Source organism: Haematobia irritans, chromosome 3, assembly GCF_050003625.1.
Source record: "Haematobia irritans isolate KBUSLIRL chromosome 3, ASM5000362v1, whole genome shotgun sequence".
Taxonomy (NCBI): domain Eukaryota; kingdom Metazoa; phylum Arthropoda; class Insecta; order Diptera; family Muscidae; genus Haematobia; species Haematobia irritans.
Genome location: NC_134399.1, coordinates 62,546,523 through 62,571,370, shown reverse-complemented (window position 1 = coordinate 62,571,370; position 24,848 = coordinate 62,546,523). Strand labels below are relative to the sequence as shown.

The following is a 24,848-nucleotide window of genomic DNA, read 5'->3' as shown; positions in this document are numbered from 1 at the left end:
AAATAGCTTCGTATCCAAATTAAAATACTTTTTTTTTAAATAGCTTCTTATTAGAGGTGTGCGCGTGATTCATACGTGAATCACGTGAGTCGTGAACAAAATCCAAAGGAACTCTCGTGAATGTGTGTGAATGGGACTAAAATAAATATTTCGTTTGTGAGCGTGCGTGAGAAATAAAATCGGTTCGTGAATATGCGTGAATAAAATTTCTGCAAAATCACGCTCACGAAAATAATCAAGATTTAATTCACACCAGTGTTGTCAGATTAGGGGAATTTTCCCCAAACTGGGGATCTGGGGATTTGACTGGGGATAAAGTCGTGATTTGGGAATTTTTCTAGGGATATTTCCACTTTCAATCACAGTATTACATTTGTTATAGAAAGTATAAAAGCGAAGTACAATAACGTTTATGGGCTTTGGTAGATTTTGCAAAATGTTCCTCTCCAACTAAGAGGTAATTCACAAACTTTCTATAGAAATAAAATTTTGTCAAAATTTTCTATGTGTTAGAAACAAAATTTTGATAAAATTTTGACTACATTTTCTATAGAAATAAAATTGTGACAAAATTTTCTTTAGAAATAAAATTTTTACAAAATATAATATAAAAATATAATTTTGATAGTTTTCTATAGAAATAAAATTTTCACAACATTTGCTATGCACTCAAAGAAAAGTGAACTCTCTATTTCACTAAAGCCAATTTCATTTTTTTTTGTTCATGGAATTATTATGGTTGGAGAAAGTTTTCTTAACTCTAATAATTTTTTGCGTACGTTAGTTAAATGAACTAAAAAACTCGGATAATTTATACAAACATTTAGTATATAGATTTACTAAATTCGTATTTCTCACAAAATAGTTCAATATTTCTTTAAATTTGTAAATTTTGCTACAAATGCGTCCATCATGAACTTCGTATGTCACTAAAGACATTCTTGCAATTTTGAACTCCAATTTCTTCCTTCAAACTAAAAATTTTTCTTTAACAAATGAAAAAAATTATTTATGTCTAATAAATTTTCTTGAATTTGTCGAAAAATATTTACTTATTTTTGTGATATTGGCATGATGCCAGCGTTTGTAATACTGTTTAGTTAAAATTTTCTAAAAATATTCAAAATTTTCTAAAATTAACCAAAAGTTTTCTTCCTGGTGGGTTCACTGTTTTTTCAGTGTAGAAATAAATTTTTTAAACACTTCTTATAGAAATAAAATGTTGGTAATATTTGCGATATAAACAATTTTTTGACACAATTTTCTGTAGAAATAAAATTTTGAAAAAAAATTATATCAATTCGGATTTTCAAACTCGCATATGTTTGTAGGTGAATAGCTTTATTATTATAAATAACGCAAAAAGGGAATGACAATTTGATAAATGAGATCAATATCTTAATTTTAATTTTGTTAGTCCTACATTTAGGTCGCTAAAAAATGTCTTTATTTTAAAGAAGCCGCATCTTTGGCTCGGAATTAATACCAAAATCCTGAAGTGAAGGTCAAAATCTTTGGATCCCTTTTTAGACTTTCGTTACTTGTTTAATTTGATTTCAAAGTTAATTGTGTCAATTCAACTTTTTATAGATTATGTACGTTTTAAGCGTCAATCTTCTTTTAAATAGGAAATATATTGGTGAACATTTTCTGGATGCAATCACTTTGGATAGGAAATTACCATAGACTCTTATTTTACGTGCGTTATAATGACATAAATTTACCAGTATCATTATAACGGTTTATGATGCTATAAAAACTTTTTTCCATTTTGAGGTGTTCGCAATCACACTTAAACACTCGAACATAATCACGAATAACTTTTAATTAGACTCAGACGCAAATGCTTTTTGCGGCTTCTAAACAATGAGCTGTCAACAGAACAAAACACTTCATGGCAGTTGTCATTTAGAACTTGTTGGGTTATCACTAGGGTTTTTCCCGGGAATTCCCGGGAATTTGCTTTTTTTTCGCTCCCGCTTTCCCAGGAATGAAGTGCGGGAATTTCCGGGAAATTTTCTTTACAATATTTTTTTTATATAATAGAGGCTTTTATATGGAACATGACAGTTGAAATCTAGTTAAAGTGGATTTTGGAAGTGTAATGTGAATGACAATGGTACCAAGCAGTAGTAGTTGCCTTGTGGGACATACACATAGTCACATAGTCGTGGGTTCTAGCCCAGATTCTAACGGGCTCCCAATTGTTAAAAAGAAGATTGCGCTTCCCAATTTATGATTGTAAACCGACATTCTGATAGACTGATTAAACCTTTATAAACAAAGGGACAATTTAACTTATGTGACACACTTTTGCAATTGCATAATTTCATAATTATTACAAGGATGTTTTTTTATGAAATATGAAAATTCGAACCTTTATTAAGATAGCTTGTTTAATTTCAAATTTATACCTCATTCACATTAGGCGCGAAATCTATTAAAAGTGGATTTTAAATCCCTTATTTATAGGGCAAATGACAGTTGAAATCTAGTTAAAGTGGATTTTGGAAGTGTAATGTGAATGAGGTATTACATGATAGTGAAATCGAAATAAGTTTCTTTCATTGCCAAACAGTTTTTTAATGTTACAAAAAATTCCACTATATTAATAGTGTTCTTCCGAAAACTATACGGAAAGAAACCATTGTAAAAATTATTTGTATTACAAAATATTTTGTATTTTAGTATGATTTATGGCTCATGTAAGATATCAACATTATATATATTGTCAGTTGTCCAGACAGCGCATTATAACCGTCGCTTTAGGCGATTTTTAATTTATTCAACTGTTTAAATGTATGCCACATCAAAGTTGGTTTCCTTATGACCGGGATCCCAAGAAATTCGAAAAAAAATTCCCACTTTCCCGGGAATGGAAAAAGTCCGGGAAAAAGAAACCCCTAGTTATCACCAGGGCTGTGGAGTCGCGCCAATTTTGCCCGGAGTCGACTCCAGGTAATATAACTAAATCTCATTTTAATACCACTAATTTATAGTTCTATTGTGGGGGTACCATAAGTGGATCGATATAAAGTATCGTATTTATTTATGTGTACAAAAAAGGTCTTCATTTCACATTAGATGCCAATTGAACTCTATATTTCAAATTTAGGGCAATGTTTAATAAATAAAATTATGATATAAATACCCATCAATATGAGAAGATACCAACAGTATATGTATTTGTGGACCAAAATTATTGATACTATTTCAAATCCTTAAAATTTGTTGCGAGCTATATAAAGGTTTATATTCCCATATGCCTGAATTTGAATCTGAATCGATTTAGACAAAATTTTATATACTTCTACAAAATCTATGTACTTAAAATTTAAATCTAGCGTTATGGGAAGTAACGCAATTTTAACAAAAAATAAAAATGCAAGGAAAGTCTAAAGTCGGGTGGGCCGATTATAATATACTCTGCACAACTTTGTATTTAGATCTACATTTTGATAAAATCTCAAATCAGACTTCTACAAAATCTCGGGCAATATTTATAATTGATTAGACAATTTCGCAAAAATGCATTTATGATTCATTCATTGAAAAATTTGAAAATTTGAGTCATTTCTACAAGTTTTCGACTTAGTAGTGAGCATACAATTTTGGAAAAATTTTTGTCTAGTAAATAAAATTTTGACTAAATTTTCTATAAAAATAAAATCTTGGCAAAATTTTCTATAGAAATCAAATTTTGACGAAATATATAGAAATAAAATTTTTATAGAAATAAAATTTTGCAAAATTTTTTATAGAAATAAAAGTTTGAAAAAATTATCAATAGAAATACAATTAAAAAAAAAAAAAAAAACAAATTGTATAGCAATCAAAATTTTGCAAAATTTTCTATAGAAATAAAATTTTGCTAAATATTCTATAGAAATAAAATTTTGACTAAATTTTCTATAGAAATAAAATTTTCACTAAATTTTATATAGAAAATAATATTTCTATAGTAATAAAATTTTGAATACATTTTTTATAGCAGTGAGTATCAGTGAGCATCAGTAAGACAAAAAATTTTTGAGAAAATTTGCTATAGAAATAAAATTTGACAATTTTTTCTTATAGAAATAAAATTTTGAAAAAATTATCAATAAAAATACAATTTTAGAAAAATTTTTGTATAGTAAATAAAATTCTGCAAAATAACGCAATGGAAACTAATTTGCGTAAAACTTGCTTAGTTACAAAAATGTGAAGTGTTTTAAAAAATTTGGTTTAGCCGGAGTCGGAGTCGAGCAAAATTTTTACGACTCCGACTCCAGCAAAATCTTCAGACTCCGACTCCAAGATTCCGACTCCGGCTCCACAGCCCTGGTTACCACCAACAACCTCCAAGCTTATATACCATTAGGATGGCAAATAAGCGATGGATGTCCCATAACCCTTATGAGGAACAGACTTATAGTCATTTCCATGTAGCTCCGTTAGGCTTTAACTGCCTAACTACCACACACAATTATCATAAACAAATCGTCATATGTGTGATATATTGCACACTGTCAAATGTATTACAAAATATCAATTTGTTTAGTTTAAATTGTTTTAAAACCGGTAAATGAGTTAATGATAAATTAGTAAACGGGTACAATTTTTCTAATATTTCCAAAGAGAGTAAAACCCATTCTTACTATCTTGCAAGTTTTTTCTGAACAATTTTGATGTCAAGTACGCAAACAGACCTATTGTTGTCTATGTTTCTTCGATTGTAATATGCCGATTACGTTACAATAACATAATAAGGATCCAAATGTTACAATAACATAATATAGACCCAAAAAACGAGGCAACAAATTTTCAACAAGGTGTGTTTGCTACAGAAATTTGTACATAACGGCGGGACTCATACAAAAGTTTACATATCCCAGTCTTTATACCCTGCGCCACACTGTGGAACAGGGTATTATAAGTTAGTGCATATGTTTGCAACACCTAGAAGGAGAAAAGATAGACACATGGTGTCTTTGGCAAAAATGCTCAGGGTGGGCTCCTGAGTCGATATAGCCATGTCCGTCTGTCCGTGGACACATTTTTGTAATCAAAGTCTAGGTCGCAGTTTTAGTTCAATCGACTTCAAATTTGGCACAAGTATGTGTTTTGGCTCAGAATAGAATCCTATTGATTTTGGAAGAAATCGGTTCAGATTTAGATATAGCTCCCATATATATATTTCGCCCGATATGGACTTATATGGCCCCGGAAGCCAGAGTTTTACCCTAATTTGTTTAAAATTTTGCACAAGAAGAACAATTAGTACTATACTGAAGTGTGCCAAATTTTATTGAAATCGGTTCAGATTTAGATATTGCTCCCATATATATCTTTCGCCCGAGATTTAGCCCAATTTGGTTGAAATTTTGCACTAGGAGTACAATTAGTAGTGTAGTCAAGTGTGCCAAATTTGGTTGAAATCGGTTCAGATTTAGATATAGCTTCCATATATAGCTTTCGCCCGATTTACACTCATATGACCACAGAGGCCAATTTTTTGCTCCGATTTAGTTGAAATTTTGCACAGGGAGTAGAGTTAGCATTGTAGCTATGCGTGCTAAATTTGGTTGAAATCGGTTCAGATTTAGATATATCTCCCATACATAGCTTTCGCCCGATTTACACTCATATGACCACATAGGCCAATTTTTAACTCCGATTTAGTTAAAATTTTGCACAGGGAGTAGAATTAGCATTGTAGCCATGCGTGCCAAATTTGGTTGAAATCGGTTCAGATTTAGATATAGCTCCCATATATATGTTTTTCTGATTTCGACAAAAATGGTCAAAATACCAACATGTTTCTTGTAAAATCGCCACTGCTTAGTCGAAAAGTTGTAAATATGACTCTAATTTTCCTAAACTTCTAATACATATATATCGAGTGATAAATCATAAATAAACTTTTGCGAAGTTTCCTTCAAATTGCTTCAGATTTAAATGTTTCCCATATTTTTTTTACTAACATGTGTTCCACCCTAGTGCATTAGCCGACTTAAATTTTGAGTCTAGGGAGCCACCGTGGTGCAATGACATGCCCATCTTGCATACACAAGGTCGTGGGTTCGACTCCTGCTTCGACCGAACACCAAAAAGTTTTTCAGCGGTGGATTATCCTACCTCAGTAATGCTGGTGACATTTCTGAGGCTTTCAAAGCTTCTCTAAGTGGTTTCACTGCAATGTGGTACGGACTCGGCTATAAAAAGGAGGTCCCTTGTCATTGAGCTTAACATGGAATCGGGCAGCACTCAGAAATAAGAGAGAAGTTCACCAATGTGGTATTACAATGGACTGAATAGTCTAAGTGATCCTGATACTTCGGGCTGCCATCTAACTTAACCTATGGGTATATGTATATTTTATTATTTAAAGAAAACATTTTTTTTTTTACCGCATGTAAACTTGTTTAAGACCGTGTATGGGCATATACCCCTATCAATGTTTTAAGCATTCTAATATTATCTTTCGCATTTTTTTGGCTCCCTTTGGTTCTCTTTTGCAAATGTCTTCCAGTATAAATTTATGATAATTATCCAAAAATTATCGAGTACGCGTAATGAGCTACTATTGCAACTCTAATTTGTGCTTACCCCAACCTTCCAGAATTCCAATTCTTTGAACTCAATTAAATATACATAATTCCCTTTGGAAATTGTAATGAAATCCATTTCATTGGAGCTTTAGTACATGACCTTGATACACGTTAGTGGTATCCACAAAGATAACAATTCAACAAAACAACAAAAAACGTTTAACCCTATCTATCAAACCTTTTTATGTTAGCGCCATAAAGAGTTACTAAAAACTTATCAGGACCCTGGGTGACACAGACAAAGACTTGTGTGAAGCATTTCTTGCCAAGCAAAGCATTTAAACTAAATAGACGCAAAGGAATACCCGTGAATAACCCCTTTTTAACCAGAAACACAGTTATATTTGTTTGAATTTAACTCTCCAGCTTTACAATTCTGGTATACTTGCCAAAATTACTAAGGAAACTGTTGAATAAGTTTTGGGGAGTGGAAGGAGAAACATTTTTAATATTAGAAAATTTGGTGAAATTTTCTTGGGCAAGTAAAACAGAAATGAAAGGAACATAGGTAATGTTGCCTTTTGACTATTATGGACCTTGGGGTTAATCAAATAAAACATAAACATAAAGTGTGGATGTAACAATTTGCTGCCTTCTCATTCCATCAACAATGCCAAATCCCCTACCAAGGATAGGACTTTTGGTGGTGCTTCGCATGTTTTGATTGTCTGTCTGGGGTTTCTCATCCAAGCAGCCATTTAATGATGTTTTTCTTTCTGTACTCCACCAATGGAGGCTGTGGTGGTGCCGGTTGCGGATGGCAGCAATGTTGTTGGCGGTTAAATCGTCTGTGTTAAGTGTGCAAAATGGTTTGATGTAGGCGCCTTTGAATATTCCAACAAAGCTATTCAACATCATTAATGTTTAATGTGGAAAAACAATATGAATGTTTATAAGGAAATGTATAAATCATGGGATTTATTACAGTTCCAAGAAATTCCAGGGAACGAAAACAAAATGTTAAATAAATGGGGATGAATCAGTAAAGTGGACATATCCTCCCAGATCCTTTGGAAAATAAGCGTCAGACTTCTTAAATTAAGATTTCATTAACAATTTAAGAATTTATTAAGAGTTATAATAATTTTTTTTGCCTGCAAAGAAGTTTTTCTAATAGTATTTAATAGCATTTCTTATTTTAGCTTTGTAAAAATAAAGCCTTTGTTTCAGATCATATTTTCAAGATTACTATAAATAGGTGAGAGATGATTTTTTCTTTTTGGTTTGTTAACATCTTTGATTATTTGGCCAATGGATGAGATTCAGTGGCTTCACCTACATTGTTATTGGCCACACTGGAATTATCATCGTCGCCCTCATCATCATCTCCTTCCGAGTCACTGCTTAAGACCCGATTCAGACCAGAGCTTACGGTGGCCACAGTATCCATAAGAGGTTTTACATCTACGTTGGGATATTGAGTTTTAACCACCTGTCCCACAATATGTAATAAGGCATCGAAACGTTTTTCTATACGACGATTGAAACGACGTTTGTGGCGATAATATTTGTCACGTTCACTTATTTTACAACCTCCTGATGAAGTTGATGTGGGATTTTGTCTTTGAGTGTTGCTGCTGGTAGAGGTATTGTTGTTAATATTTTCATTATTATTAATTTTCTCTGTACTTGTGGAGGGCATTTCAGTCATGGAAAAGTTTTCCCGTTTAATTATTGTCATCGACGCAGCTGCAGTTGTAAATGTTTCAGTACCATTGCCGTAAGATTGTGATACATTTTCAGATTTTATTTCAAAATTACGATCGTTTTCAGTATGTAATTCAATATTTTCCATTACCGAAGGCAAAGAACTACTTTCCATTGATGACGTGTATTGGACATATTCAGTTCCCATTGATTCTTCACTTGTGTCCATAAAGTAATGGATTTTACGTTCTTCTATGATAGGAAATTTACGTACAATACCTGTAGATGATATTCCTGCTGCTGCAGCTGAACGTTTTGAATAAAAATCATGATCGGTATTTCTACTACAATTTTTAATGATATCTTTGAATTCTTTGCTAGTCGACTCAATTGTACCACCAGTGCCAATCACTTCGAATTCCTCATTGGTATCACTACTAAATATGTGCATAGCTCCAATACCAACTCCACCATCACCGCCACCATCTTCACCAACTCTTGGCAGTGAGCCAATATCTTGTAATAGGAATGTGGTATTATTTGGTATATTCTCTTTAGTGGCACAGTCATGTTTCAGTTTCATCAAAGTCATTGATGGGGATGACGATGCCGTCCCATCTCTCGACATGATAGTGGACGTTGGTTCTATATCCTTTTTTTGTTCGTATGTCCTTGAGAGCGACTGTTGGACCCCAGCATTAGTCGCTTCGTCATCATGTGCTGTTTCCAAAACATGACCGATGGCAAGTACAATTTCATTACCTCCATCATTGGTGCTACCGGTGTTTGGGAATTTCTGTGTTACTGCATACGAATGTAGATTTGTAGTTTTGCGTGTCATGAACGCGTGTATGGCTTCAAAGAATTCCCATTCCTGATTTATGCGTTCAATCATTTCAGCGTGAATTGCTTTGTTTGTGGCAATACCATCCAGTCGTGATTGCTAATAAGATATAGAAAAGCAAAATATATAAAAAGAAAAATATTAAAAGATGTTTGTTAATATTGCTTAGAGAAAATATTTTAATGGGTTAAAATTTCAGGTCATACTATTTTCTAACCAATAATAAAACATTAATGAAAAAGATTACGAAAGAAAATGATTATACAGACAAATTCCAATAATTCTTCTTCTATATATAAATTTCAAAGTATGTTTGTATGTTGCGGGTAAGCTCGGAAACGGCTAAACCGATTTACTTGAAACTTGCAGAGATCGTAGGGGGCGCTCTTGCGGAAAATAGGGGACCTCATTTTTTGATACATGATCGCGGAGGGGGACCTCCGCTTTTTTTAAAGTACAGTGAATAAACTAAAATTCTCTAATTTATCTAAGATTTACAGAGAACATGCAGTGAGGTTATGAAATTAATATGGGGTACCTGATGTGTTCATATGTGGACGGGGAGGGGGACCTCCCCCTTGCCTGACTTTTTTAAAGTACAGTGACAACAAAACTTACGGAAAAACTGGTTGAGGTTATGAAATTTATATCAGGTTCCTGATTTTTTAATATTTGGTCGGGGGAAAATAAAAGGGCAAAGGGAGACATCCGCTTCTCCTTAAGTACATATAGAGGAATAATTAAACTTTTCCAATTTACTTGAAATTTACAGAGGACGTGGGGAGAGGTTATGATATTAATATTGGATACCTGATTTTGTGATATTTGGACGGGAAAAGGGATCGCCCCTTGTCCTTCTTCTTGAAAATTTAGCTTATAATTTGCTTGACATTTCCTGGGTCATTTACACAAGATACGCTACATCACTTTTCGATATTTGGTCGGGGAGGGGGGAGGGAACTCCTCAAAAACTGAAATTCTCAAGTTTTCTTAAAATTTACAAAGGCAGTGGGGAAGGTTATGAAATCAATATGTGTACCTGTTGTTTGGGTATTTGCCCCACACTTGAAGGAAAGTTTCTGGATTTTCTTGGAATTTTCAGGAAAGGTTAAGGGTGCTTTTCACTTCGGTGTTTGTCGATATTTTATCGGGGAAAGTTACGTCCCTTTAAAACAATAGGGAAAAATTTAACCTCCGATCTACTTGAAATTTCCAGGGAACGTAGGAGGATGTGATTAAATTAATACAGGGCTAAATCAATACAGGGCATTAGATATCGAGAACTTTTGATCGAAATCTAAATTTTTCGGATCACGGGAGTCGATATCGAGTTTTTTTGATCGATAATTTTTTCGTTTGGTAAATTGCAATCGTAAAACATTTTTCACTTGTTTTTTACATTGTTTTCGCCATATAGGAATGGTAAATATTTTAGTTTTAGTTCGAGTTGTTGCTAATTTGTAGTAAATTTACATATAATTAACATATTTTGAATATTTAGGACTAATGCAACTCCAATAAAAGTTAAACAAAAATTGGTCATAGTCGAGTTCGGGAGTGAGCATCCTAGCTTGGCAAAGAACCATATATAAAGTGCACATGCTAGATCGATATCCTAGAGATTGTGATCAACCCATTACCGTACTATTCCGTGACAACATAACGCTTCTGGACCACCTTGTAAGAATAGTGAATTATGAAGGCTTCCACTCGAAAAAAGTTTTAAGACGGCAGACAATTGTAAAGCGATAGAATTGAAGTTGACATGCCACCAAAAATTATTTTCCATTTGAACGCCTCCTTCGTCAGCCGAAATCGTCCATTGAGCCTGCAAATGGTGACTTTCTGACAGTGCATACCATTTCAAAACCATGTACTTACACCAATAACAATGTGCACATTTATTCCTTATTTGTCGCCGAATTTTTTTATTTTCATCTCATCCTCCAATTAGGAAGGAATTCGGAGGAATGTAAAAAGAGATATGGGTCCATAAGATATAATGCAATACCATTTACTTTTTACTTTGAAACCTCCAAAAATATGTTTTTTCTACATTCTATTTTGTGACGCTAACTTAATTTTGTCATTTCATTTTGTTCTGCTTCGTTTTTTGCTGTTGGCAATGCTTGAGAAATTGCATATAATTTCGATCGAATGCCGTGATCCAAACTTTTAATCGTCTCGACAATTTTTTCGATACGATTATGAATTCAATATCGAATGCCGTGATTAGCCCCCAGGTACATGATTTTTCGATGTCTGGTTGGGAAAGGGGAATAGTGAATTAAACATTGTCGATTTACTTGGAATTTATAGGAACCGTTGGGATACCTTAAAGTAAACATGTTTTCTTAATTCAAAAAAAAAACTTTAAAGCAAAGCTGCCTCAAAACAAGTCTTAGCCTATATTTGAAGCTTTTTATCTTAATCTAAAGATTCAACATTTCAGTTAATTTAAGGACAATTTCTTTAAATCAAAAATGTGTTTCTTTATTTGAAGGAAAATTTTCCTTAGTTCAAAGACATGCGACTTTAACGGAGGGACGCAAATTTACAAAATTTGTGTCCTAAATTTAATGAAAAAAAAATTTGAAGTAAAGATTATAAACTTTGTTTTAATTAAGATGTCATATGCGCCGTATTCCTATCTATAAATGAAAAGCAAGTTTTCCGATTTGTTTGAAAGTATTCAAATCTTTTTGAATTTGTTTTCAGCTCGGAAAATGTTCCTACAAATACGCTTCGAAAGGTGCAGCGAAACAGGCCGGGTTACGTCAGTTTCATATAAAATTGAAATTAACCTCAACAAAATCTACCGTTCCAAAAGGATACATGAAGATATTTTGAAAATATCGGTCTTAGCCATATTCCATTACATTGATAGAGGTTTGTTTTATTTATGAGTTACTTATCTCGCTGGAACAGTTATATAAACAAAAATTCACGTATATGGCCAAAACAATGATTCCTGGGGAGATCCACATATTCATGTGTACAAGTATTTTTAACAGATTTAGAAGTTTTTCCACCATTCTGGTTTCTAAAAATTCCAACCAGATCCCTCGTTAATGTCATTGTAAAAATGCTTGTTTTTATATTGATTTTTTTTGTTGACAATATTAGGCGAACACCCCTTTACATCTAAACCCCAACATGAACATATCAAAGTTAGTTTGATTATATGTCAACAAGTCCGTGCAAACTCGAACATGCGATTTGTCGCCGCAGCATGTTGTGTCGCAGCGTTTATGCAACCTAGTATTATGGTGCTCTTAAGTGTATTGTCGTAACGAATAAAAGAAAGTGTTGTAACCACAATTGATACGAACATGGATTGTAATTAGAATCCAATAGTAAATCTTTGGAAAATTTGTATTTTAAAATAAAAATAGCCATTTCAAAAGCCTTGGTTAATTCCTTGAAAATCCAATTTTTCGAATAGTCGAATTTGGTCATTGAAAGAAGACTTAACTTTTCGACTTTTTTGGTAAAAAAAACGATTAGTCAATTTTCGACTTTTGTATCCCTATATAAATTGGCTGCGGTGAAGATGTTTTTACCGATTTAGTTCTTCATATGTGATGTTATTTTAGAACTTTGTAACTTAATTTTATAAAAATTGGGAAAAACTTGAAAATATTTTTTTTTTGTTCTTTTCGACTTTTCTGTCTACATAAATTATTAATACTATAAAATATTTTATCGCAAACTCAACTTTTTCCGAGAAATGATCGGTACGCTTCTCAAAAATAATTTTGGGAATGACCATTATTTGATTTGTCCTTACTGTGTTTTATATACAGAAAAATTCAAATTTATTGCGAAAACTGAATAAAACAAAAGATTTTTATATTATAACACTTTAAAAGAAATTCTTGTGAAGTGAAACAATATTTTTTCCATGTACTTTGAGATCTTTTTAAGATAGTGAAAAGGCGGGGAATCAAATAAAATAATTTACCAATGAGATAGCAATTATTTTATTTAATATTATTTTATATAAAATATTACTATCAAATATTAAATAAAATAATTAATAATAATTAGGAATTATTTTATTTAATATTTGATAGTAATATTTTATATAAAATATTATGAAAACAAAAAGCGCTCCTAAATCCTGGAAAAGTGAGACTGCGAAAAAAAACCCTAGTCTCTAGAAGTGGTGTCACGTTTTATCGAACGGTCCCATCGCCCACTTTCCTGCCTTTGCCGACCGTGAGGGCCTCGTCCCCATAACGTACATACAGCGTACACACCGTGATCCGGACCATGGGGTGGAGGCAGAAGGATTTAAAGCCAGCTACGGAGATATTTTGTAAAGATCTTTTACTGTTTATATAATATTGAATAGAACTGAACCAAAACATGGAAACTCTCTGCCGTTAACTGTTGCGTTAGTATTCATCAGTTATTGATTTTCTAGCTTGGAAATAGGTTAATGCGGATGTATAGTGCTTCACAAAAATCTGTATGAATTCTGATTTGAAGATATATTTGTGCTTTTGATCTGTATTCTATTTGACGTGCACATCAATTTCTTCTAGCGATTAATGAACTCTAATAAGGCACTGAAATAAGGATATTATACTATCTCACTTCACTGTTTGGGTCACAATGGATTCTTTGTCTCGTGTTCTCTTATCAACAATTGGACTTAACTATATGGTTAATGTACGTTACGGTATTTCAATATTACCTTGTACTGTTTATATTTGGTGAGCATATTGGACCATTGCTTTCGCACAAAAAATACATTGAAATCGTCCAATTTGGCGACACTCAAAACTTTTCTGCAAAAAAAAACAAGTGGATTTCACAGCGTGATGTATTTATAATCCATTAATACACTTACTTCCAAGGCACTACACTGTTGCTGGGTTTGCTATTAAACCATGAATCGTAATTGATGCGAGCTGCTACCAGCTTGCGTTTTTGTTCGATTGTCCCTACAATGCAAGAAAATATGGAATTACATTCTAGACAAAAACAACCTGCTGGCATTCTTTAAGGTTACTTACATTTTTTTGAAGCTCTTCGTTTAGCATATGAATGCAACTCCATGTTCGTGTGAACCTAATGTTTTCTTTTGGCTGCTGAATTCCCCTTATTTCTTATGGATGCGTCGATTATTTTGTCGAGCAAACATTATTATCGCTATTGTTTTTGTTGTTTTAATAAATTTTGTTTTTTATTTGCTTTGTAGTTCGTAATTTGGCAAGATTTCATGTAGCCGCCACCATCGTCATCTCTATGCAAATGTTAAATGCTTGTTGAAATGTGTTCTCGGGGTCTTAGAATCTCATGTTTATCACATTTTTTATTTTGAGGTTATTTTTCGTTAAATGACGTATACATAGGGTTGCCAAGTTAACTTTGATATTGTAAATATTGGCAAACTAGAATCGATAGAAGAAACGCAATGAGGTACTAGGTTTTTCGCGGTTACTTTATTAAAACAGTTCAATATAAAGGTAAGTACTATGTTCGCTTTTCGAGTTGAAATTTTCGCGGTTACTTTAATAAAACAGTTCAATATGAAGCAGATAAATTAATTCAAGTGATGCGCAGTTTCTTGTTCCCCTAGATTTCGGCAAGACTTTACAGGAATATTTTGGTTTTAATTTATAATTTTGATTATTTCAGGAAAAGTAATCGCGAAAATAAAGTGATTTTCAACTCGAAAACCGAACATAGTACCCACCTTAAAGCAGATAAATTAACTAATTGATGCGCAGTTTCTTATTCCTCTAGATTTCAGCAAGACTTTAGAGAAATATGTTTGTTTTTATTTATAACTATCTTTATTTCTGAAAAAGTAATTCCGAAAATAAAGTGATTGAAATTTAAGATCTAATCATCGCGCAAAAATATAAATTTTCCGGTTTTTTAATAATTCATTTTAAAGAAACTAAACTTCTTTCAATTGTTGCTTTGGATCATTCCCGTTCATGTTATTATACAAAATATTGTAATTTTAGTATGTTTTAACAGATTTATTTTTTTATTTAAATGTGGGTATTATGTTCTGTTTTCGAGTTGCAAATCACTTTATTTTTGCGATTACTTTTCCTGAAATAATCAAAATTTTAAATGAAAACAAACATATTCCTGTAAAGTCTTTCAGAAATCTAGAGGAACAAGAAACTGCGCATCAATTAAGTTAATTTATCTGCTTTATATTGAACTGTATTAATAAAGTTACTGCGAAAATTTCAACGCAAAAAGCGGGTTAACTCGAATTTTGTACCCTCCTATATGGTAATAGTGGTATAAAATATGTACACTAAATTTCTCCATGTCGAAAGAATTCTTTCTTTTATTTGAAATACTAAAGGTTGAATTACACACCATGCGTCAATCCGTGCGTTGATGGAAGGGTTGGTTTTTTCTATTTGCGGCAGACTATTCAAGCTTTTGATTTCAAAGAGAAATTTAAACTCTTCAATCATCGGACGCATTGAACGCATGGTATATAATTCTACTTTAAATACAGCTGTACGTATAACCAAAAAGTATGACAAATTTCTTGGCAACTCTAATTAACAGCCGCTCTCAAAAAATTTCTATTTGTTACGTATTCACAGGGCTGCCAATAAAATTTCAAGAAAAATCATTACTGTTTTAGATAAAAATCGTCATAATCGGCACTTGCATTTTAAAAATCGTCAAAAAATCAGCAATATAAATAATATTAAAATTTAAGATATTTTCTGGGTAAACACAAAACAAAAGTATTTATTTCACATACAAAACAGAAAATTAATGTACACAACTATGCATTTCAATAAAATAAAATACAAAGAAATCAGTTTTGTATGCAAATAACATTAACATAAAAATAATTTTGAAGCGAAGAAAAATATTTCGTTATAAAAATCTATTTAGAATTGTTATTAATTGAGTAACATTTTTATTTAAAAATTAAATATTTTGAAACTCAAGAAAAAGTCCCGTGTTTTCAAAAACCGATAGATATATTTATATGTGGTTATTTGTTTATACTGTACTAGAATTTTGTCATAATTAGTAAAAGTTTTTTTGCACATTCTGAGTAAATCCTTATCAATTTTGGTATTAAAACAACTTGAGTTATTTCATTTTAGGTTATTTTTGGAACATAATGTTCCTTCCAATGTATTATTCTCCAGCTATCATCTAATTTTAGTTTTTTGCTTAAAATTTTCTACGTTTGCTGTGGAGTGTGGAAAAATCATGATTATTTGTACGAATTTTGACAAAACTCGATTTGTTTCAGATTTTTTCCCAAAAATTTTTCAAATTTATTTTAATATTTTCAAAAATTTCTTCAAAATGTAAAAACTTTAACTCCCTAAACTATGTGTCTAATGAACGGAGTTAATATCGTTAAAATCGGAGTTGTCCATTTTGTGAGTAAAAAATCATCAAAATGCCGATAAATCGGCAAAATTGGCAGCCCTGCGTATTCGTCTGTCATTTGCTCTCACATGTGAGAGTTTTATGGCTTGTTTACATTCAATTGTTTTTGCATTGACTCAAATTCAAGTCATGCTCTCACATAATTATAAAGAAACAGCTGTTTTTAACTGTCCCTCTCTTTTGTTCTACTTTGCTGGAAAGTGCTAAATTTTTTACTTTTGTTATCGATAAATTTCGATGTACGCTTATCTTCTCTCTGCACACACGTAAGCAAATCATTGAAAGTCGTGCGATGTTTAAATATGAGTATTGAAAGTCCCTTGGATTCCAGTGTATATCAAATATTTGGTTCGAATGATGTTATTAAAATTATATCCGTTAATATTTATTCAATTCAAATTTATTTTTTGAACATTTTATTTATATTGTTTTATTGTAGTTTAATCATTTTTTAATTTTTATTTTCTTTTTTTTGTTTCAAAATATCGCCAATACAAAATAATGTGATGTTTTTTACGTTATATCACCATATAATTTTCCGCCTACACTTGTCCTTAAAAAAATAATTGATAAAGTACCACCGACAATGCTGCATGCAATGGCCATGTTGATGAACACATTAATACAAAAGAGGAAGAAGTATATCAAGATTTATGTGCTTTACAAAGATCGAGTAGAAGTCAGGTATAATTTAATTATTTTTTTAATTTTTTGTTAATTTATTTAATTGTTGTATATCCCAATAATTACACATATAAAATAGCACGTATAGATGTATGCGACTCCTTTACTCCATGCTTACTGTTAATGACCCATTCGTTTTCCCTATTTAGATAACATCTGCTACCAGTTTTGAACAACGGGATTATGTTATACGTGAACTCATCGACACGGAATCCAATTATTTGGATGTCTTAAACGCTTTGAAGCTGAAGTTTATGGCACCACTTGAAAGATATTTAACTCCTGAAGATATAAAACAAATATTCCCGCGAATTAAGGTAAGCGCTGATTTGAAAAAATCGAAATAATCAATTTATAACTTTTAAATATATTTAAAGGAATTGGCTGATATTCACACGAGGTTTTTGGATAAATTACGAGATTCTCTGCAACCAAATGCCAAAATGAAAATGAGTCAAGTCTTCTTAGAGTTCCGTGAACCATTTCTCATATATGGAGAATATTGTTCTTGTCTTTTGGGGGCTATTGATTTTTTGGGAGATATTTGCAAGAAGAATCAAATCATAGAACAATTAGTACAAGTAAGCCAAAATACATAAGATCTTGATAGTAGCACTAAACTAATTTTTCCTTGTTTTTCCTATTTTTAATTACGAAATTTAATAGCAATGTGAACGTGAATATAACGTAGGCAAATTACAATTGAGAGATATATTATCTGTTCCCATGCAACGCATATTGAAATATCATTTACTATTGGACAAACTAGTTAAGGAAACATCACCGGTAAGTTCTTGTTTTACATTTTTGAAAATCATCTCGTATTATTTTTAATTGATTTTAGGCTCATGAAGACTATCGCTCATTGGAGAGAGCTAAAGAGGCAATGATTGATGTTTCACAGTATATCAATGAAGTCAAAAGAGATTCGGATCATTTAGTGATTATACAAAAAGTCAAGGTATGCCATTTTAAAATTATTTCTCTAAAAAAAACATAATAGCACAGACGAAAACGGCTCTATCGTTAATAATTCTTTTGAGGGCATTTTATTACATCGGGACATCATTGGGGTAGTAATTTTGTTCATGTAGTCCTTACTGTTTCCCGAGGTATAGTGTACGCTACATGATTTGATATATAAATACAAATAAAAACAAGTATATACGGCCGTAAGTTCGGCCAGGCCGAAGCTTATGTACCCTCCATCATGGATTGCGTAAAAACTTCTTCTAAACACTGCCATCCAGAATCGAATTACTTAAGTTGCGGTAACGCTTGCCGATGGCAAGGTATCTTAAAACCTCCTAACACCGTCTTCTAAATTGTATGTAAGTCCATACGTGGTATATATTAAATAAAAAAAGATCGATCCAATACGTATATAATTCAGTTTGACAAAGTAGACATAAAATTTTGACAAAATTTTCTACAGAAATAAAATTTTAACAAAATTTTCTATAGAAATAAAATTTTCACAAAATTTTCTATAGAAATAAAAATTTTGACAAAATTTCCTATAGAAAGAAAATTTTGACAAAAATTTCTACAGAAAAAAAAAATTTAACAAAATTTTCTATAGAAATAAACTTTTGACAAAATTTTCTATAGAAATAAAATCTTGGTAGATTATTTTTGGCTCGAGTGGCAACCATGGTTATGAACCGACTAAAATTTGAACAAAATTTTCTATAGAAATCAAATTTTGACAAAATTTTCTATAGAAATAAAAATTTGACAAAATTTTCTATAGAAATAAAATTTTGACAATGATGAAAATTTTATTATGAACCGAATAAAATTTTAACAAAATTTTCTCTAGAAATAAAATTTTGACAAAATTTTCTATAGAAATAAAATTTTGGTAGATTATTTTTGGCTCTAGTGGCAACCATGATTATGAACCGATATGGACCAATTTTTGGTATGGTTGTTAGCGACCATATACTAACACCACGTTCCTAATTTGAACCGGATCGGATGAATTTTGCTCCTCCAAGAGGCTCCGGAGAATGTTTTATATGGGGGCTATATATAATTATGGACCGATATGGACCAACTCTGGCACGGTTGTTAAAGATCATATACTAACACCATGTTCCAAATTACAACCGGATTGGATGAAATTTGCTTCTCTTTGAGGCTCCGCAACCCAAATCTGGGGATCGGTTTATATGGATGTAGACCAATTTTTGCACGGTTGTTAGAGACCATATTCCAATACCATGTACCAAATTTCAGCCGGATCGGATGCAATTTGCTTCTCTTTGAGGCTTCGCAAGCAAAATCTGGAGATCGGTTTATATGGGGTCTATATATAATTATGGACCGATGTGGACCAATTTTTGCATGGTTGTTAGAGACCATATACCAACATCATGTACCAAATTTCAGCCGGATCGGATGAAATTTGCTTCTCTTTGAGGCTCCGCAAGCCAAATCTGGGGATCGGTTTATATGGGGGCTATATATAATTATGGACCGATGTGGTCCAATTTTTGCAAGATTGTTAGAGACCATATACCAACACCATGTACCAAATTTCAGCCGGATCGGATGAAATGTGCTTCTCTTTGAGGCTCCGTAAGCCAAATCTGGGGATCGGTTTATATGGGGGCTATATATAATTAAGGACCGATATGGACCAATTTTTTCATGGTTGTTAGAGACTATATACCAACATCATGTACCAAATTTCAGCCGGATCGGATGAAATTTTCTTCTCTTTGAGGCTCCGCAAGTCAAATCTGGGGATCGGTTTATATGGGGGCTATATATAATTATGGACCGATGTGAACCAATTTTTGCACGGTTGTTAGAGACCATATACCAACACCATGTACCAAATTTCAGCCGGATCGGATGAAATTTGTTTCTCTTTTAGGCTCCGCAAGCCAAATCTGGGGATCGGTTTATATGGGGGCTATATATAATTATGGACCGATGTGGACCAATTTTTGCATGGTTGTTAGAGACCATATACCAACACCATATACCAAATTTCAGCCGGATCGGATGAAATATGCTTCTTTTAGAGGACCGATATGGCCCATTTTCAATACCTATGATGGAGGGTATAATTAACTAATTTTACTAAAAAAACAAACTAATTGTAATTTACTCCTTCTCTTTATAGGATAGCATAATTGATTTACATCTACTGCAAAATGGTAATGACCTACTACAATACGGCAAATTACTGCTCGATGGTGAATTGCACATCAAGGCTCATGAAGATCAAAAAACTAAACTGCGTTATGCCTTTGTGTTTGATAAAATTCTAATATTGGTAAAACCATCGCACATGAAAACTGGTGATATGCAATATACCTATCGGGATTCGCATAATCTAAATGAATATCAAGTGGAACAAAGTCATTCGAGACGTACCATAGGACGTGATTCACGTTTTAAATATCAACTATTGCTGGCAAGAAAATCTGGTAAAACAGCATTTACATTGTATTTGAAGTCTGAACCAGAAAGAGATAAATGGCGTAAAGCTTTGACGGAAGCCATGTGAGTACGAGAATTTATTGAAATGTTTTCAAAAAAGTGCTAATTTTCAGGGTTGTACGATTTTTAAATTCCAATTTTGAAGTGAAATACCGCTCTTATTTCAACCCTTAGTATTAGATATTATAATTATTAATTTGCAGTAGTTAGTGTCATATTTGCCTTCAATTTCGAATTCGGTCGTAACGCTAAATACTGGCCGTATTTCTAACAACATCCCTGAACCGCATTTCTGAGTAATGCTAAAAAAATCTTCTGAGTATTTCATCCGTTCGTAATCGTTTCATTACGATGAAAGTAAAATGTTAAAAGTTACACTCATATGAAAGAATTTACCTCTTAGCCGCAAAGGCATGTGAGTGGAATTCCACTCTACACATATAAGATGTATATTGATCATCTCTATCGTCTTAGAACTGGTGAATACAGATATCAGTGATTTGATTGCCGATTGTCACTTCTTATTGTCTGAACAGTGATCAGGTATGATATTAAAAACAAAGACTTTTGAGAAGAAGCCGAAAAATACTTGTCTATTAAGTTTGAATGCTTCTATGTAAAACTTCCCCTTTTCCCCTGATCCTTAAACTTACTGCTGCACTATTGGAAATCAGTGTTTCAAATTTCTTGTCAAAGGGTGGTTTCCCCGGAGTTTAGCCTTTTGACAGACCTGAAATTGTTCTACATATTGCACCGTGCATGTACTATTTCTTCGGCCACAATAACAGCTTCCGTGGGCTGTTTGGTTGTAATATCAAAGTTCATTATAGTGGATGCAAAATAGCATTTTAGGCATCTCCAACTGATTTACTAAATACATTGGAAATAATCAAATACGGCATTCGCTAAATTTGTTTCGTCCGGTTATTTGATTGCTCAAATCCCGGTCACTAGACTACATCAGCATAGGTCTAACAATTTTATTTATTACGTTTTGCACGAGTACAAACTGTATGTAATCCTCGTCCCTCCTCATCCCTTCCTTAATATTGGGCTTAAATTCCAGATCCCTGTCCAATATAAATCTGATTTGGTTTGGGCAGGCATCAAAGCAAATTTCCATATATATATTGGTTTATCTTTGGGAAAGTTGAATCCCTGGGTAGCTCTGCTTTCAGTATATACTCCTGTAAGGATTATTTAATCTATAGACTTAATAAAAAACATTTTCTTCATCCATTCCCTGGTTATGTGGGGGATATTCTGGATGAGTTTCACTCGTTACAAATGCTCAAATGTCAGCTTGTGCTAGAGTGGCTACGAATGGTATAAGAGATTCTGTCGAATATAGTGTATGTCTTACTTGAGGAGATGAATAATTTTGGCTCGCTTATGTGAAATAAATGTACATGTATTCTTGGTAGCCTAGAGCCGTAATGATTTTAAAATTCATATTTTTATAGGGAAAATCTAGACCCGCCTGGATGTCGTAACACGGACCACAAAATGGAAATTTTCACATTTGATGCACCCACAACCTGTCGACATTGTTCGAAATTCTTAAAGGGTCGTATACACCAGGTATTTGGAGAAAATAGCATAAAACACATTTTCATATTTCATTAAATATCTTTGTGTCTCTTTAAGGGTTATCGCTGTAAAGTATGCGAAATAGCTGTACATAAAGGATGTATATCATCAACAGGTCGTTGTAAACAAACTGTTGTCGCCATTCCACCTCCTGTCTGTGATAGACAATTAGCTAAATTCAATTGGTAAGTATTTGAATCTCATATTGCATTCACATTCTAAACATTCAGTAACTACAAGTATATTGATGTTATGACACTGCAAATCATTTTCGAAGGCTTCTTTCTGTTTTAACTAAAAATTTCATTTGTTTATCTCTCTAGGTTTGTTGGCAACATGGATCGAGAAACTGCTCAAGCACGTTTGGAACATAGACGTGTTGGTACTTACTTGCTAAGAGTAAGACCTCAAGGTGCCTCAAATCCCAAAGAGACAATGTATGCCCTGAGTTTAAAGTAAGTTTTTTTTTCAATATTAGATAATTGTGAACGCTAATCATCTAAGAAAATGATTTCTTTCAATTTCCCTAGAACTGATGACAATGTCATTAAACATATGAAAATCAATCAAGATCATTCTGGGGATACAGTGGCCTACTGTCTTTCTTCACGGAGGCATTTTAAAAATATTGTCGAATTGGTCTCATACTATGAACGTAATGATTTGGGTGAAAATTTTGCAGGGTAAGTATATTACAACAAAGCCAAATATTATACTGAAAACGATTAAATATGTAATTTTAATTTCAGCTTAAATCAATCGCTTCAATGGCCCTATCGTGAAGTTTATGCCACCGCCATATATGATTTTGAACCTAAAGGCAATAACCAATTGATGCTAAAAACTGGATGTCAAGTTCTTGTAATGGGTAAGGATGGCGACAATAAAGGTTGGTGGCGTGGTAAAATTGGTGATACGGTACGTTATGCTATATCCTGAATATTCTTTTTTTATTACTAATTTCAAATTTGCTTGTATTTGGTTTTTAGGTCGGCTATTTTCCCAAGGAATACGTACAAGAACATCCCCCGACAAATGATGAACTTTGATATTACAACTATGAAATTGATTTCTCCCGTAGTAAACTTGAACGTTCTCAACAAATGAGAAACTCATTGTCTATGAATATGTGCAGTGAGCTATCACAAGACCATGAATCAGTTATTGCACAAACACCACCACCCCATAAACTATTAACATCGGTTGGTGGACAACTAGAACAATTATTAAAACAGGATGCGAAACAGCAAGAAATTGTTGTTACCGAGGGCCAGTAATTTTTTTTGTTGTTTTCGTAGAGATTTTTATTTGTATATGCTTTTTGTTGCATTTGTAAATGGAAACTTAAATGGAAAAGTAGTGAAGTTGTATGATATTATGTATCTTTATAACCGCTGAAATGTATACATAAAGTTGCATAAATGTTTAAAGTGTAAATTGAACTATAATAGGCAAGAAATGCAAAACATTGTTTTCCAAATTGGTTCAAAATCAAAATTAACAAACCCTCATATATTTCATCTTTATAGACTCGTCCTTTCCAACTATCCATTGACCTATGGAATTTACGCTATGAAACGTTGGGTAGCCACTAGAGATAGATGCATGATGGGAATTTCGTTTACACACAATTACGATGGCAAATGTTGCATAGTTGGCTTAAATATTTATATTGGGCGTGAATTTGTTCATGCTCGTTATTTTTTCTTGAATGGTACTTGATTTATGAGCGTAATTTTACTAGAATTTTATGCCCGCATTGAGTAACGCTTACGCAAAGCTTGTTAAACGCTAATCTGAGTCGCTTAGCATTTTTACATAATTTTTAAACATTTACTTGAGTCGCTTTGCTCTTTGTACACAAATATCTTAGTTCAACGAAATTTTTGCACATCATAGTAGCAAAAAAAAAAAAAAACTCTCATTACCATATAATCTCGGAGCTGACTTAGTTCAAAATTGGTAAGCAATTTCTAACAAATATGGCGTTTATTAGCATCACGAGCGTGAATCATATGCTCAAAATCGTGAGCGTGATTACAATTTGTACACAAATGCTGGCATTGTTCGACGAAATTTCTTGTACATCATAACATTAAACAAAAAAGTCATTATTCTCAAACACATGATAATGCTGGAGGTATAGCACAAATGCTCTTGGTAATTTTTTGCTGGGTTAGTTCAAATTTGGTAGACATCTGCTATTAAATGGAAAACCTAAATTGTAAGCGTGTACGAGATATGAGTCCATTTTTGGATGAGATTGTAATGGGAATCAAAATTGGAAAAGTCGACCTTTGTGGTTATTGGAAAGATGACTTTTTGCTACACGTCTTTCAGTTGTTTGATAAATTTTTCATATAAGAAGAACAACATCAAATTGTTTCAAATAAAATCGTAGTTTTCTTCAAACTCCAGGAGTCCATTTTTTCGATTTTTAAAAAATGCAGAGGTTGATTTGTCAATTTTAAAGATTACAAAAAGTAGACTTCGGCCAAAAATTCGATTAGTCGAAATGTAGATTTTCAACTTTTGTATCCCTAGCCAGAATCGATTCCTATTGACTATCTTAGAAATCGATTTAAAACTCACGTTTTACACACAAACTAATAAATGTTTTTTCACATCGT

General features: G+C 32.6%; 2 protein-coding genes across 2 annotated transcripts in view; one reads left to right on the top strand and one right to left on the bottom strand.

Moving 5' to 3' along the window:
• Nucleotides 1-23,698, top strand: part of Vav (Vav guanine nucleotide exchange factor) — a 169,217-nt gene extending 145,519 nt beyond the window's left edge. Inside the window, exons 6-17 of the mRNA XM_075302225.1 lie at nucleotides 17,064-17,172; nucleotides 17,322-17,489; nucleotides 17,550-17,753; nucleotides 17,839-17,958; nucleotides 18,017-18,133; nucleotides 20,309-20,691; nucleotides 22,092-22,209; nucleotides 22,276-22,403; nucleotides 22,542-22,673; nucleotides 22,749-22,901; nucleotides 22,968-23,136; nucleotides 23,208-23,698. Coding sequence (XP_075158340.1) covers nucleotides 17,064-17,172; nucleotides 17,322-17,489; nucleotides 17,550-17,753; nucleotides 17,839-17,958; nucleotides 18,017-18,133; nucleotides 20,309-20,691; nucleotides 22,092-22,209; nucleotides 22,276-22,403; nucleotides 22,542-22,673; nucleotides 22,749-22,901; nucleotides 22,968-23,136; nucleotides 23,208-23,267 — 1,861 coding nt within the window. The 3' untranslated portion in view covers nucleotides 23,268-23,698. The remainder of the gene's footprint in view (nucleotides 1-17,063; nucleotides 17,173-17,321; nucleotides 17,490-17,549; nucleotides 17,754-17,838; nucleotides 17,959-18,016; nucleotides 18,134-20,308; nucleotides 20,692-22,091; nucleotides 22,210-22,275; nucleotides 22,404-22,541; nucleotides 22,674-22,748; nucleotides 22,902-22,967; nucleotides 23,137-23,207) is intronic.
• LOC142231599 (uncharacterized) lies at nucleotides 7,632-14,393 on the bottom strand. Its single transcript, XM_075302226.1, has 4 exons — nucleotides 14,109-14,393; nucleotides 13,943-14,036; nucleotides 13,787-13,880; nucleotides 7,632-9,183 (listed from the first exon to the last, which is right to left on the bottom strand). The coding sequence occupies exons 1-4, from the start codon at nucleotides 14,149-14,151 to the stop codon at nucleotides 7,834-7,836; spliced, it is 1,581 nt and encodes a 526-aa protein (XP_075158341.1). The 5' UTR covers nucleotides 14,152-14,393; the 3' UTR covers nucleotides 7,632-7,833.
• Nucleotides 23,699-24,848: the final 1,150 nt, after the last annotated feature.